Source organism: Sebastes umbrosus, chromosome 11 (assembly GCF_015220745.1).
Source record: "Sebastes umbrosus isolate fSebUmb1 chromosome 11, fSebUmb1.pri, whole genome shotgun sequence".
In the NCBI taxonomy this organism is placed as follows: Eukaryota; Metazoa; Chordata; class Actinopteri; order Perciformes; family Sebastidae; genus Sebastes; species Sebastes umbrosus.
Window position 1 is genome coordinate 5475157 of NC_051279.1, and position 15865 is coordinate 5491021.

The 15865-nt window shown below is 42.5% G+C and overlaps 2 protein-coding genes across 6 annotated transcripts in view; one reads left to right on the forward strand and one right to left on the reverse strand.

The window, feature by feature from the left end:
* Positions 1 to 15865, forward strand: part of LOC119496646 (cysteine-rich venom protein) — a 146835-nt gene that overhangs the window by 112235 nt on the left and 18735 nt on the right. The gene's annotated exons all lie outside the window — the stretch shown is intronic.
* Positions 1 to 15865, reverse strand: part of LOC119496645 (raftlin-like) — a 128881-nt gene that overhangs the window by 108979 nt on the left and 4037 nt on the right. For both annotated transcript variants that reach the window (XR_005208756.1, XM_037784099.1), the window contains exon 2: positions 2262 to 2445. Coding sequence is in view for 1 of the 2 variants with exons in the window: in XM_037784099.1 (XP_037640027.1) it covers positions 2262 to 2409 (148 nt within the window). In the remaining variant the exon portion in view is untranslated. The remainder of the gene's footprint in view (positions 1 to 2261; positions 2446 to 15865) is intronic.

Genomic DNA, 15865 nt, shown 5'->3' on the forward strand with positions numbered 1-15865 from the left:
TAAACCTACAATAACTTTTTTTTTTTGGCCACTTAGGGGCAGCAGAAACAAGTTGTGAACACAACATTGACATATCATCAGTAGTTACTGAACAACATTATCATTCATTTGGATCTCTACCAACTACTGAAGGAAGTATGTGTCTCTTTAGCTGCTAAATGCTACACTATGTTCACCAGCTAGACACTAACTGTGTCTGTCTGCTGTTTGGTGCTGAGCAGGTAGTGGACAGTGGGTTTTAAGAGCTTTATCAATGAAAACAGCTGCCAGCTGCCGCCGAAAACCATGCGATGAGAGCTGTGAGAGTGTACCAAACAGTAAAGTTGCGGCACGCAGCTAAACAATGATCTTAAACTCATTATGAAGCTCTGTAAAAGTGAGCGGAGCTGCAGATTCCGGTGATAATTTGCTGTAGGTATGCTGGTATGAATGACCAACCCGGTCTCACTCCCAACTCGTCAAATAACAACGCTTGGTCAGTGAACCTCTGCGTCTGATACCATCGTACCGAGGCACCCTTTAGAGTCCGTATGAGACACACCGCCCTTTCAACTAACACCGATGTAAACCCATTTGCGTCATTATTAGACGGTGGGAGCGGAGGTTGGATGGGTCAAACAAACACAGGACTTTCCCCCAGGAGATCGCTGTTGTCCCGTGTGAAACCAAGTCAACGTTGACTTAGTTTACCGTAGTTTTGTTGTTACTTCCATACGTCTCTAATGCCAGTTAAATAACAAAGGTAGTTGTTTTACGTAACCAGCATACTTATTTTAAACCCAACCATGATCTTTCGCGTAGCATATCCAAGTAGTTTTGTTGCGAAAGTAAACGGAAAGTAAATCTACGTTGGAATTTTATTTTGAAAAGAGACTGTATGCATTTCCACATCTAGAACATAACAACACAAACACACTCTTCAATACACATTAACGTACACAACAAATACCCTGATTTGTTACTTTAGGTCTCGGCATCTCAGGAAGCAACACCCACCTCCCATCTCATAAACGCCTCAGACTGAGGAAAGGACTCTACCGGCCTTTTCTCTGTGTGTGTGTGGGAGCGTGGGTGTGGGTGTGTGTGTGTGGGGGTGTGTGTGTGGGTGTGGGTGTGTGTGTGTGCGTGTGTGTGGGTGTGGGTGTGGGTGTGGGTGTGTGGGTGTGTGGGTGTGTGTGTGGGTGTGTTGGTGTGGGTGTGGGTGTGCATCAGTGGAGGGAGTGCTATCTTTGAAGAGGGACCTGATTCATTTCCATATTTTCATGCACAGCATAGGGAGCCTCAGATTCTGTTTGACTGTCAGCAACATCTTCATAGTTAACTTGTTTACGTGTTTACAGCTCACCAGGCTGGTGAGAGTGCAGAGCCAGTCAGTCTCAAACTAGCTGAAACGTAGTTTTGTGAGCATCAAACCTGTGACCTTGAACAAAAGAGTCTCTTTACCCAGCAGGCCACTCTTTACTTTGTTTGCATCCCCTGCTAGCCCGGTTGGATTTGGTGCCATACATAATTGATGGCCGCCAGCAGGATGTTTGGCGTGGATTGGGCTGGAAAATTCTATATCATTAGCACAACGTGAAAGCATGACTGACTAATTGTGAGAAAATAAATTACAACAGTGGCTGCTATACAGGGAGCAGGCACTAATTAACACTCCATCATTACAAGAAAATCCTGATGAAAATTACAGGCAGTGTGCTGTTATTCCATGAGTGATAGATTTCCTCTGCATCTGAATCCTTAATGCTTTTATACTGGGGACACGCAGGTATAATGGCGTTTTCAGAGGGGGGAGTAGACAGATTAATCACGCTGGAGGTAGCATTATTCAGTAAAATACTACACACAGCACACAGAGTTGTAGATTGCAGTGCAGATCCTTGCAGAACTTGTGAGGCGTATTGCCTTCTTATCATGCCGAGGTATGATGCAGCAAAATGCCAAAGTGCCTTGAGCTATTCATATCATTTCAACTGTGCATGTGGAAGGGGCAATAATTTCGATTTTTACGACCCCGCAGCACAAAATGACCATAGCATATCTGCAGAAAGGGCGCTGTGGGGATAACAGATCAATAGCAACTAGTGCTATGCTGAGACTTCAGGCTTTTAGTGCTCAACTTGGTGGGTTACTCTCTATCTGGAATAACAGCTACTGAAATTTAAAGGCCAAAACCCTAGATAAATATCTGTCAAAAACAAAAAGGGTCACAGGTTATTTAACGCCGCTTTTATGCAGATTGGTAGAAATCCATGTCTTACCATCTTTGCCGATGAGGAAGTCCAGGTAGCGGTAGGTGTAGGCCACGCCCACCTTAGTCTCCACCTGTGGTCTCTTCAGGGTGGAGTAAATCTTCCCCGGACTGTTCTCCTCCGACATCGGCTTCATCTTACGCAGCCCGCAGCCCATGGCTCCACAGTGTGTCAGTCTCTCTGTGCACGGACCCTGCCAACCAGACAAAACACACTGAGACGGTGTTTCATTGTCACTTGTGTGTCTGTGTGTGTGCCAGCGAGTAAATGACGAGTTCATATGGATCAGTGTGTATGTGTGGTTAAAAATTGGATGTAACCTGTGGTGAAAGAAGTAGTCAAGTCGAGTCAATTCTATTTATATAACTCAATATCACAGATTTGCCTCAGGGGCTTTTACAATCTGTACAGGATAAGCCATCCTTTTTGTCACCCTGTCCTTTTTTCGACCTTTTCAGATAAGGAAAAACTCTCCAAAAAATAGGAATAAAATGAAACAAAAAGGAAGAGCAACTGAGGAGGGAACCCTCTCCCAGGATGGACAGATGTGCAATAGATGTCGTGTTTACTCAGGTCCTTTTATTTGAGTAAAAGTAGCAATACCATAATGTACAATTCATTCCTTCAAAATGATATCTATTGTCAATATAAAAATACTTACATAACCCAACGTATCCTCATTAGGGCTGTCAAAATTAACGTGATAATACATTAACGCAAGTTTGTTTTAACGGCACTAATTTCTTGATTGCATTACCGCAACTTGTGATTTTTAGGTTGTAGCGGGTTCAGTTTTAAAGCTAGTTTTAAAGTGAAGATACTGGTATCATATGGAACTAGAAAACCTAAGGAATCCATACTACCTTGTCGTGAAGGAGGCTAAATAAAGCTCCAAACTTACATTCAATTTTAAAACTGGCATAGTCATTTTCAAAGGGGTGACCTCCCTTGACCTCTGACCTCGAGATATGTGAATGAAAATGGGTTCTATGCAATCAGTGCGCCTGTGCAAGCCCCTGCTGTGTTTAAGAAACAAAACTACTTGGTTAGGATTAGGAAAACATATGGAAGTAAGTAGTAAGTATTGAAGTTACGTGAAAAATAACTTCCCGGTTTCACACAGGACACGAACACCGGTCTCCTGGGTGAAAGTCTGGTGTTTTTAGACCCACACATCCACCCCGACGTCCTCCCTACGCAGACTTTGTCGCTCTTTATACAACGTCAACTGTCCTGGCTCACGATTACGTGGATTACATACGAATTGATTACCTGGGTAATATACAAATTATAGTTATTATAGCATCAATTCATCATTTAATCTGTTGCTCTGCCACTGCTTGATATTTTATTAACTGATCATATGTCTTTTATGTAAAATCTTAATCGTCAAAGGAACTAGTAACTATAGGTGTCAAATAAATGTAGTGAAGTAAAAACTACAATAATACATATAATACAGACAAAAAAACTGTATTTAAGAACAGTATTTGAGTAAATCTACTTATTTTCTTTCCCCCGCTGGGTATGACTGATTGAGGGCCAGATTCACACACTCAAATATGAAAGCAAACATTCATGCACTCTGATATCCGTGATTCCTCAGGGATTTCAGAAGGAAAACCAATAAAGAAGAACATGCCGGATGAGCGTCTTTAAATAAATAAATAAACACGACTAAATGAGCTTGATTTTTCACGGGTTCCCTCTCCCTCGTTCCCAGGGAGACCAAATTAGCAGAGACAACCGTGGAAGAAGAGGAGGCCTTAAGGAGCCGGCGCCGCGGACGCCGCCTCACCCCAAATGGTTTGTGACAGCATCGCTGCCTCTCTCCGGCGGCTGCGCCTGGGAGCAGGTGACATCCTATTGTGTGCTGCTGATTAAACTCAAGGATGGATGGATGGATGGATAGATGGATAGATGGCGGTGGTGCCCTCCCCTCCCCTCCCCTTCCACCCTCGGCTGATGAGGAACCCTCTCTATTATGCTCCTTACTAATTACAGAACGTCGCAGGGCCTTGGCTGGAAACTACGAATCTGAGCCGGCCGTTGCTTCAGAGACAGGACAGGAAGTGCGGACAGGCGGGAGGGGGTTGGGATGTAGGAAGGAGTGGGAGACGAAATAGGAAACGAGCAGACGGGGGTCTCTGTTAATGAGGTGAACGGCAAGAATGGAAAAGGTGAGAATCAATCAAGGGAGAGAGGGGGAAATGGGGGTGGCCGGGTTGGAGATTGTTAGTCGGAAAAGGGGTGGGGGGGGGCAGCGGGTAATGCATGGCAAGTAGAGTCTGGAGAGAAAAAAGAGAGTGCAATTAGAGTCAGATGAATAGAAAAGGGGTGATCATCAACACACGGCGAGGGAGAACGGAGAGTGAAAGATGAGGCAGGAGATTCATTACGGTTGTCATGAAAGCCAGTGTTTCCAGTGGCACTTACATGAATGTCTTTGTTGGGCTTTATGAATCTCAACGTGCATCACAATCATATCGCTACAAGCCTCCGAACAGCTCCCTGAAATGGACCACGGGCTGATGGACTTGTGATTAATACCAGAACACACCGAGTCCTGCGTGCTGCAAGCCTTGGGAGACTTCAAAAGCCTTCTAAATGGGTTTTTGTACGCGTCTGGAGTTGTTTCTTTGCCTCTCTGCACGTGCCAGGCAGGACTGACGTCTTGCTTCCGTTTTCAAGAACAAAAAAAAAAAGAAGCCAAACACAATCTGCAGAAGCTGGTGTAGTCGGAGTCCCTAAAAGCGCTTCAGTCCCCCCTTAAATTGTCACTCAGGACTGCGCTGCACTGTGCAGCAGTTCACCACGCAGCTTCACAAATGGCTCTGACATCAAAAGAAAACAGGGTAAAAAAAGAAAGCTTGAATTTTTCCACGTCTTGGATTTCCACTGTTGCCTACAGTTACTTGTAAATAGCTTTTATCATTTCTCCCCCTACCCTGGAGAGAGTAGGAACAACAAGAGGGAAGACGAGGCTCTGTCATGTAGTCTACAAGAGCTGGAGAAGAGGTACTCAGAACAATAGGATGGGGGGGCTTTGAGGGAGGGCTGTGGAAGGAAAAACAAAGTGGATGAGAAGAAAAAATGGAGCTGCTTGTATTTGCATAGCTCCTTGAGACCGGAGAGGAGGAGATGTGAGGCGAAGGTGAACGGGAGTATTTTTAGAGCTGAACTGAGAGAGGAAATGTGAGATGTTTATGATTTTTTGAGTCACCGTTTCTTGCCTCCGAGGTGGGAGCTCCGGGCAGTTTTAGCCCCCACAAAGCCCCACCTCCGCTCCTCTACACCATGTTTTTTTTTGGAGATTGACAGGCGGGGAGTCTGGATGCTTGACAGTGTAGACAGACTCTGGGCAGCTACAGAAAAAAAACAGGAAGAGCGCCATTGATTTCCCTTTCGCTGAATTAGCAACGATCTTCTTGCCATTTTGTTCTATCTTTTGTCTCTTGCTAATGGCATTTTGAGGTTTTATTTGATAAGAGGTTTCATTCGATAGGATTCTCTCCTCGTGAACCCAGATTGACGTTCGGATGCTTTGTTGTCGCTGGGATGCACTTAACTTTGGCCCCTTGCAACCAAAACATCCCACAGCACTTTGTATTGTGCTGAATATGAAAGGTAACATCATCTGTCGGTCAACAACAGTTTGTCAGTCCAAGGTTTGCTTTGTCTTCTGTGCTCACATTGATCACTGGGGTCACTACCTGTTGCTTCTCCGGGGATTAAGCACATTATTAAAGGCGAAATAATTGATTTTTGAACCACTTTGGAGCCGAACACCTACTGTATAATGCAAGCTGAAACTCCCAAAGCCCTGACATACACCGATCAGCCATAACATTATGACCACCTGCCTCATATTGAGTAGGTCCCCCTTTTGCCGCCAAAACAGTCCTGACCCGTCGAGGCATGGACTTCACTGAAGCATTTCATAACTGAAGCAACCACTTTTTAAACATAACAAATCATCGCGTCCAAATTCACAAAAGTCCTCATCTATAAATTGCGAGAAGAGCGTATTTGTGCATAAATGAACGTTCCTCGCCGTTTTTACCGCCATTTCTGCATCACCTTACATTATCTTGAATAAGTAAAGCAGCCATGTCAAAGAGAGATATACGTTTGATAAATCACAACTTCATTTAATGCATGTTATTGAAAACATATACACATGTTAAATACTTTATAAATGAGACCAAATAGATACATTTAGGTGGAGTTAACAGGCCCTCCTCTCATCAGTAAAACAAACAGAGTGTACGCTAGTCTTTCATATTCGATTTAATGTTATAAGTAGGCTACAATTATCAGAATAACATTCAGGCTCCTTTATGTGGCTCAAAGGTGAACTGCAGATAGAAATGTTAAATAAAAGACTAAGAAATTCTGCTAATTTGTTTTCCAACCCTGATAAAATCTCATGCGACCGCACCTGTAGGTCCCGACCCAGCCTTTGGGAATGACTGAACTAAAAGATGCTAAAAAATCACTGTAGAGCTGCAGACTTGGATGATATTTTTTTGTCACTATCCTTTTTTGTCATTATCCTTCACATGTAGTCATTTGATCCACTGTTGTTATGTAAAATGCAGAGTAGTAGAGCTTTAAATGATCATGCCTTTTACATTAATGTAGAAGATGATGGTGCAAAACCACACCTGATGTCTTCACTTAAACTGCATCAGCACCAAGAAGCGACTGCTCCGAAAGACTTTAATGCTGTCTGACTGAGATCTCCCCCATATTACAAGAACATGTTACAAGGCTTTGATGGTAACATTGCTGAGATCAAACCCAGCAGCATGGGAAGCTTCAGACTTCAGGATTAATGGAGGAGGACATTAATTAGGACACTGTGTTCTTGTGTTCTTCTCCATGTAGTCTCCCTTTTAAGCCCGCTCTCTTCCTCTCTCACGCTTTATCTCCCTCGCCCTCTTCGCCTTTTTCTGACTTTTGATCTTCTTAATCTGACAAGTAAAGTGGAGCGCTAGCGAGGCTGCGTTTGGCGTTGGATCATGCTGGTTCGGTATCATTCGTAGTTTATTGTGAGGGGTAGAGTCAGGGGCTCTCCAAAGGTGGAGTGGTTAGAGAGACCATCACGTACATGAGAGGACAAGACTGACCTCAAAGGAAAAACAACAGCAGTGGTTGTCGATAGAAATGCTTCAAATTAGAGTATGTTTTCCTGACAAGCCACCTCCTGAGAGAAAGGACAGTGTCAGGGTTTTTCCTAGTTTTCCTGGTTTTTCATAGAGAATTACGAGATGGCCGCCTCCAGCTCTCGACCAAACTCTGACGGGTGTCTTCATGGAAAACACTATCTTCTAACAAGTGTTGCACTTGGTGGATTTCTGTTATTTATTACTGCAATTGCGGCATTACGCCGATGTGGTGGCGCTGTGTCGTAAATAGCACAGTGAACCGGGAAAGGCGCTGCTAAAACTGCCAAAGAGGAAGGAAAGCGTCACCTGCTTTTTGCTGGACCGCTGCAAAACGGGAGCAACAGTGTTTCTGCTGGTAACGTCTTTGCCGCCAGAGCAAAAAAAATCACTCAAGAAAACAAAACTTTTTCCTACCATTCGATGTTTTAATACAGTTTTATACGCCAGCTGGCATTTCGAAATGCCGTTGCAGTCAGCGTTTGTGAAAGCCGCTCCTTGCGCCTCTAAACATGTGCATGAACAGTTTCATAATGAATCGAAAATATGTACAATTCTCAACAGGTGGTTCTGGCTGGCCCTCACTGGGTGCGTTTTCCTCCGAAACACTGCCCACACTGCCCACACTGCGCAGCGACCGGCTCTAGTCCCGCTCTGAAAGGCCCGGGGGTTTGAAAGTGGTTCATTGGTCTATTCACCTCATGCGTTTCAGCAAAAAGGAAGTGTTCTGACCTTATTTTGTCTCTTAACTTCCTGTCTACCGGAAGTGAGAATGTATTTGCGTGGTGGAGACTGACATGTGCTGCTTGTGATCAGCCTACAGTTTAGGAAACATCTGACCAGTTTTATAATATAAGGTTCGGCATGAAGGACTGACAGAGCTGGAGGAAAATCAGAGACTTTCTTCTGCAGCAGTCTGACGAACATCGACCGCTGTTTTACAAAGAGGCGCTAATTAGCTCCTTTCTCCCACACAGAGCTGAGATCAGCTGGTCGTGTACTTATAGTCATGGTGACTGCTCAGAATGTGTTGGTATTTGTATTTTGTTTATGTGTTTGGAACAATATGATATCATAGCAGAAGTTGTCTGAGTAAGAACGTGTGCTAATACAATATTTCTTCATCCAAACCACAGTCACAGTTACACTGTTATACACAGTCCAGCTTTCCATGACTTGGGCTTATTATTCATAACAAGCTAATTATTCAAAATTATATTATCAATACGTTTTCAGAATTTTGGCATCGACTTGGTACCGCAGTATCAATTCTGGTGACATCCCTACTTCAGTTACCACCAACTCTTTGAAGACGGCGCTATTAATGTTGATCTTTGTGAATTGGCCTGTTTTTGCAATGAGGCTCATTTGCATAGAAAGGAGACAATTTGGCGGCAAATGTAGCTCTGCATATTAGAGCTGTCAATCAATTAAAGTATTTAATCGTGATTAATCGCATGATTGTCCATAGTTATTAATCGCACATTTTTTTATCTGTTCAAAATGTACCTTAAAGGGAGATTTGTCAAGTATTTAATACTCTTATCAACATGGGAGTGGACAAATATGCTTGTTTTATGCAAATATATGTATATATTTATTATTGGAAATCAATTAACAACACATAACAATTAAAAATATTGTCCAGAAACCCTCACAGGTACTGCATTTAGCATAACAAATATATGCTCAAATCATAACATGGCAAACTGCAGCCCAACAGGCAACAACAGCTGTCAGTGTGTCAGTGTGCTGACTTGACTATGACTTGCCCCAAACTGCATGTGATTATCATAAAGTGGGCATGTCTGTAAAGGGGAGACTCGTGGGTACCCATAGAACCCATTTTTAATCACATATCTTGAGGTCAGAGGTCAAAGGACCCCTTACCTCGCCAAAATTTAGTGTAAGTTTGGAGCGTTATTTAGCCGCCTTCCCGACAAGCTTGTATGGATTCATTAGGTTTTTCTAGCTTCATAGGGTGTCAGTATCTTCACCTTAAAACTGCACAAGTTGCATTAATGTGTTAAACAAATTAGTGGTGTTAAAGCCAATTTGCGTTAACGCGTTATCGCATTAACTTTGACAGCCCTAATGCATAATATTATTACCTAATTTAAATACGTGCAAATAGCACAGGAGCACCGAGACGCCGTTTGCTTGGTAGGGCAGTTTAGGGGTGCATTTCACCCTTTACGGGTGCTTCGAGAATTACACGGTTTCTTTCTGTCTTATATGCGCAGGTTTAGCGGCCACAAAAGCTGCACAATCCTTCTTTGAATTCGTCCCTGAGACTGCGTTTCACATTCTGTCTCCTACCAACAGTCAATGGTAGTTTCTCATATTCATGAAGAAGATCTTTCCCTAACCTTAACCATAATGCTTTAAGGTACTTTAACATGTAGTTCAGCTCAAGCTTGAAGTCATATGGACTGACATCCTGCTTCATCAGCTCTATATGGACCCAAGTGGGGGAATCAAGTTCTGGCAATGACAGCATGTCATGCTGCACTTTACTGAACCTCTCTGATGAGCTCACGCAGAAATAATTGATCATGAGCATTATTAGTCAAGACTGTCACTGGACCTCACAGATCATATTGTGTATAAATAGTGACGAACGGGTGTGTGGTCGCTACGTTTCACTCACAGTTTCTTGGGGAACTGCTAAATCAGAGTAGGACACACACACGACACACTTCTGGCTTTGAGTATTTCTACTTTTCGGTACATCGGGGGGAAAACCTCTACACTGATGTGCTGATACGTGTATGCGTTACCATGGTTACCAAATTACCCTGCATAAATATACAGAGCCTATACAGATCAGAAGATCACTGTCTTAACAGTTTGCTGTATCAGCAGATGGATTCAACAGAAGTTTAGTATTTGATTTCATGCTAAAATCGCACTACTGTCATAACATCCTGTGTTTGGTTTGCTTTGCTTTCACACCACAAACAAACCCTACCAGAGTTTGATTGACAGCTTTCATATCAGCTTAAACCAACCAAGCTAAACTGGGAAACGCTCCAGATTCCAATTGAACTGAACCAACGAGGTGAAGCACCAGTTGCCTAAATTTCACTGGTTCCCAAACTGGGGGCCCGGAGTTATAAAAGAGGGGGGGCGCTGTGAGGCTAAATATAAATGATGCTTGTTTTCTGCAGTGGCCTGGAGGGGTTGTTTTTCTGGAACAAGCACTTAAAGCAACCTACTTTGACGAAAGGTCACAGGACACACAGCCAATGTGTCCAGTTGTCTGATGTCCGGTCAAAATATCCTTCACTAACCCTGAGAGCTTCAGCCTCACTCCCTGCTGTTTATGGATGACAGCGTCAGCTGGAAATGTTAACACACTTTGGAAATCCCCCTCTCTTCCCTTTCTTTCTTCCTTCCTTCCTTCTGTCCTTACCACCTTGAATCCTCACCTAAGTGGGACAGAGAGGATGGAAAAAAAGAAAGACCCGAGAGAGAGAGAAAAACAATGAGGCAGGATGTTAATGCTGTAACCTTTAGTGATTACACAGTCCTTTGAAGAGAGGGACCTACAGTGTGTAGCTAAATATACTGTTCATGCCATTTACAGGACCCTTTTATTCAAACTGATTTAAAGATATGAGCCACCAAAAACCTGTGGTTTGAATATAGTACGTGAGTGTCAGACATAAAAAGCTAACCTAGCAAGCTGGCAGCGAACATTAACTATGTATTTTTGCCATATTTTAGTAGAAAATTTGACTTTTTGGACCATATACCAAGCATACAAATGGACACAGATGATTTGGATTATGCTGCATGAGTGGCTTGAACAGCTTCTATAGACACTTATTTTCACCATGAAACTGGGTCGCTGTTGGAATCCATCAACTTGTGAATCTGTGATGACTACGGAGAAAACTGCATACTTGCGGGAGCCACCGTTTAACATGCAAAGGGGCTAAAATGTGATGGGAAACATGGGATTTCATCGGAGTATTCCTTTAAGTCTCTATGTGATAACAATAGAGACACATTGAGCAGAAAGTCAGAATTCACATTTGATGGAGTTAGATATCGTGGTTTTAGCTGACGTGTGTCGCCTCACTGTTTTGACCGATGCTCGTCAATGTCTATGTAGAGCGAGCACAAGCGTGAGCAACAGGATGCTGACTTTCGTTGACTTAACGGCTACAGGTGTCGCTGTTAACAAGCAATTTTTGATTCTTACATAGAGTCCCTTTAATCACGTGTTTTAACCACGTTTTCCTCAAAACGTAATTGAGAATGCAGTTTTTGTAGGAGAAAGGGTTGCTAATTTAATGCTAGTGTAATTATTCAGTATGAAAGGAGAAGAGGCAGTTGTTTTTAGGGTCTTAAGTTCAGAGGAAATCATCCTCTAGCAATTGCATGCTGGTCAAAAATTTAAATTAATAATTTACTGTAGAATGTCATCACAGAAAGCCTTGGGTATTCTGAGTGAATGCATTATAATGTGAGAGGCGCCCAGAAACATTTCTACATTGAAGATGCCACAGAGAAGCTTAAAATTTGTTTTTTTGGGAGACATCTCTACATCTAAACCATTACGCACTCCCAACGACGAGGCTGCGGGTGCCAAAGGTGGAATTGCTTTTTTCAACTCACTGAATTTGTTATATTTGCTTTGAATGCCCAAGGACGATACATAACGGCAAAGCATGCAGGATAAAAAAAATAAAAAAAAAAAAAAAAAATGGAAGATGAGGTTGTGATGAGTGAGGCGGAGGGAGCAGGCGAGTAAACAATAGTGTCTGTCTGAGATTCTCCGCCGTTTCAAGGCTCCGGGTGGCTCCGAGGTTCGCTATGGCCTCGGCCAACCTCGTCTCCGTACAGTCTCAAGGCCCGGTTGCCGATCGTCCACACACACAAATACACACACACAGACACACACGCATGCATCGAGAGAGCTATTGCCATGGGAACCAACCCTTCTATGACTATTCCCTTCTCAGGAGAATAATAGGCACCAATCTTTCTCAACGTCTCTCTCTTTCATTGTCAGTTTCTCTCTTTTTTTCTTCTTTTCTGGTCTCTATAAGCTCACACCCCTCCTCATCACCAGGACCGGCTCCCTCTTTCTCCTCCTCCTCCTCCTCATTCCCACTCCGCCATGTGCAGGAGCAAACACTCGTGTCCTCCTGTTCCCCCTCCTCTCCTCTCCTCTCTGCGTGTCTTTGACAGTCATGACTTTGATTTGTTGTGCATAATAATCTATCCACGCTGGGATTTGTACAGTTCTCACAAGTGAGAAGCAAAACATGATCTCAATCCAACCTGCACAAACACCGCGTTGGATGTTTTAGCATCCAAAGAAACAAGGTGAAAGAAGGATTGTTTGTCATTTCAAGAAAGCACGAGAGAGAAATATTTGGTTTAAAAATAGAAAATTAGAGCGGCTTGAAGACATTCTCCGTGAGTGACTCATTGCTTTGTGTGAACATGCTCCAGGCAGGTCATTTTTTATTAAAGCCAGCCAAAGCCAAGTTCTTAGGTTTTCAGACACCCTATCGATATGTCCGTGTTGAACATTACCCAATCAATACTGCTGCAATTTTCTTGACCACCCTTTTACAACAGGAGTCAATTTGCCTTATAGAAATATCAAGGGGGATGTTTTTTTTCTTTGTCTTCTCTTCGAGGCTAAGCTACTACACAACCGGCTGAATATTGGCTCTTTTGTTTTCCGTCTTGCCTGGAGGATTCATGCCGTCTCAGGTCTGGGGCGATGCCAGAGGCTTGAATAACTCAGTTTCTTCAAAAAGCACGATCACTGTCACCTAGCAGGGGAGTGAGGGAAAAATAATCTCTGCCCGAGATCTTGTAACTGAGCATTTTCAGAGGGAAAAGATGTGAGACTTGCAGCGGAGGCTGCAATCAAGATGACACCCTGTCATGAGAACTGCAAAACTCACACCTTATCTGGCAGGGTTTCATTCAGCCATGTTTACTGCCCAAAGTTTATAATACTGCCAAGAAGGATGCCAAATTGGAACAAATCACACCAGAGTTTCTTTCCAAAAATGCACCAAACCACAAAAAATACCTGGAATTAATCACTGAATAGCTCTAAAATACAGATATATCTGCCAACCAAAGATTATATTGTCATTATCTAATTTTTACTTTGATTTTTTAAAAGTAAAAGTCACCTTCCGGCAACTTATTTTGGAATTAAATCTGTCACATGTTTATATTTCATCATGTCCTAAATGTGAAGCTTGTTTGAGTTTTTCTCTGGCATCAAACGGGCGCAGCGTGAAATGAGAGTAGAATGAAATTAAGACGGTTTAAAAATAACTACCTTTCAATTAGATGTACTCTAAATTTTCCAGCGTGTAAAATGTTCTCGTATTTTGTTGTGTCTGTCTGTGGGTGTTTATCTATACATGCTGAGTGGAGAGGAGCACACATTATGGTTTACACCAGCCAACGCTTGCCAATTACCTTAATCAAATTTCACACCGCACAGGGGGATTCACTGTGCCCGGATCAGATAGCAAACATAAGTTGATTAAAATACATGTTTGCTAAAAGACTAAAAGGAGTGAAAGGATATCAACACAGGCTAAAAAAAAAAACATAAAGTGATGGCTGAAAGAAAGGATTCAGAAAGTAAATGAGTGACACTCATGAAATCACAGTGACCGTTGAAACAGACACTTTTCATGTGTTTCAGTGTTCGAGAAAATAATCTTGGACTGATTTTAAAGAGTCGATCCATCCAAATTACAAGAATATTTTCTCACTTTAGTCGTATTTAGCCGTACTTTTTGGCTTCATGTGCCCAAGTTTTAGTAATCTTCCTGTTAAAGGGGCAGTGCACTGATTTTACAGACCGGACAACACCGTGGTAGCGACCTGTCAATCACAAGGTAGCCACGCCCTAAAGCATCCCCTGCTTTATGGTCTATATGACTCTAAATGGGACCATAATTTACTAAATGAACATCATGCTGTATTGAAGAAGACTTGAAACTAATGATTGAGACCATAAACTCATGTTTACAATGTTTACTGAGGTAATAAATCAAGTGAGAAGTAGGCTCATTTTCTCATAGACTTCTATACAATCAGATTTATTTTTGCAACCAGAGGAGTCGCCGCTTCTGGTCATTAGAAAGAATGCAAGTTTAAGGCACTTCAGCATTGGCTTCACTTCTCAGACCTGGAGGTAGCCCACTGGCAAAGACCTAAGATGCCATTGAGTTGCATCCTTGGAAGTGTAGGATCCAGTGATTTTGGAGCTTGAACCAGACTAGAGACTAAAAGTCAACATGTTTTCATATATTTCGGCTGCTTCAGGCTTGTCTCTTGCGGGTCCCCAAACTTATTAGAAGCACATTATAAAATCACTGGAGTATCCCTGTATATGCTAGTGCATCATTAATAAAGGGACCTAAGTTTCTCACTTTCTAATAAGTTATCACCAAACATTAGTAAGCCATTTGCAGTTCTTAATGTTCATAAATTATTAGTAAAATGGCTTTTACCATAATACATTAAGTCTACAGTTGTAAAGGTTAAAATCTAGTTAATAAATGGATTTTTGGTCCTGATGCCCTGCAGCCCTTTTCAGAAGGTGAGTGGCTGAATGATCCATTAAGCCCCTTTCCCACTGGACTAAAAACCCACTAACACCCACTAACATCTGGCTTTTTTCTCCAGAGGGAAAGGTTACAATCGGCATTCATTCCCGGGACAAATGACTCAGCAGTAGTCACGGTTATTCATCGGCTCCAGCTGCGATTGGCAGTGATGGAAACATGACACCCTGGCGGACACGCAAATTGTCACCCCTTTTCCGGCGTGATGCTATGTGACGCGCATTGAAGTGAATATATAATACAGTGGAAACCACTTATAGTGATCCCCTCTGTCCGGGTCAAATTGATCACTGTAAGCGGATAATTATTATAACACAATTTTTGTTGTTGTGCGTCATCTCTCATGCAGATTACCACCTAATTGACATTTGTATATTTATTACATGAATACAAAGTAATGAAACAGACCACTTCACTATTTACTGGTTCGCTGCCAATTCTTCTGCCTTCTGCCGCACCGAAGTGCCACATCACTGTATCCGTAATAAAATCAACAGGGATTTGGACAATTATTATAATTTATTAACGTACAAAACTAAAGCTCAAGGACGCCAGACTCCAGTCAGCAGCAGTAATTTGATCCTGGAAACACACTTCATTCAAACAGAAACAAAATAAATCTCATCAAAACCGTCATGGTTAGTCTTTCCTCTTTTCCAACAATCACCAACTCTTAATTTACCGAGTTTAGAAGAAACAGATGTTATATCCTCAAAGACAGAAACCCACCGTAACATTTTCACTGTTTTACTAACCCTATTTTCCGGCACGTTCGTGAAGTCGAACGTGACACCAGAACAAAACTAGAATGGCACTCGGA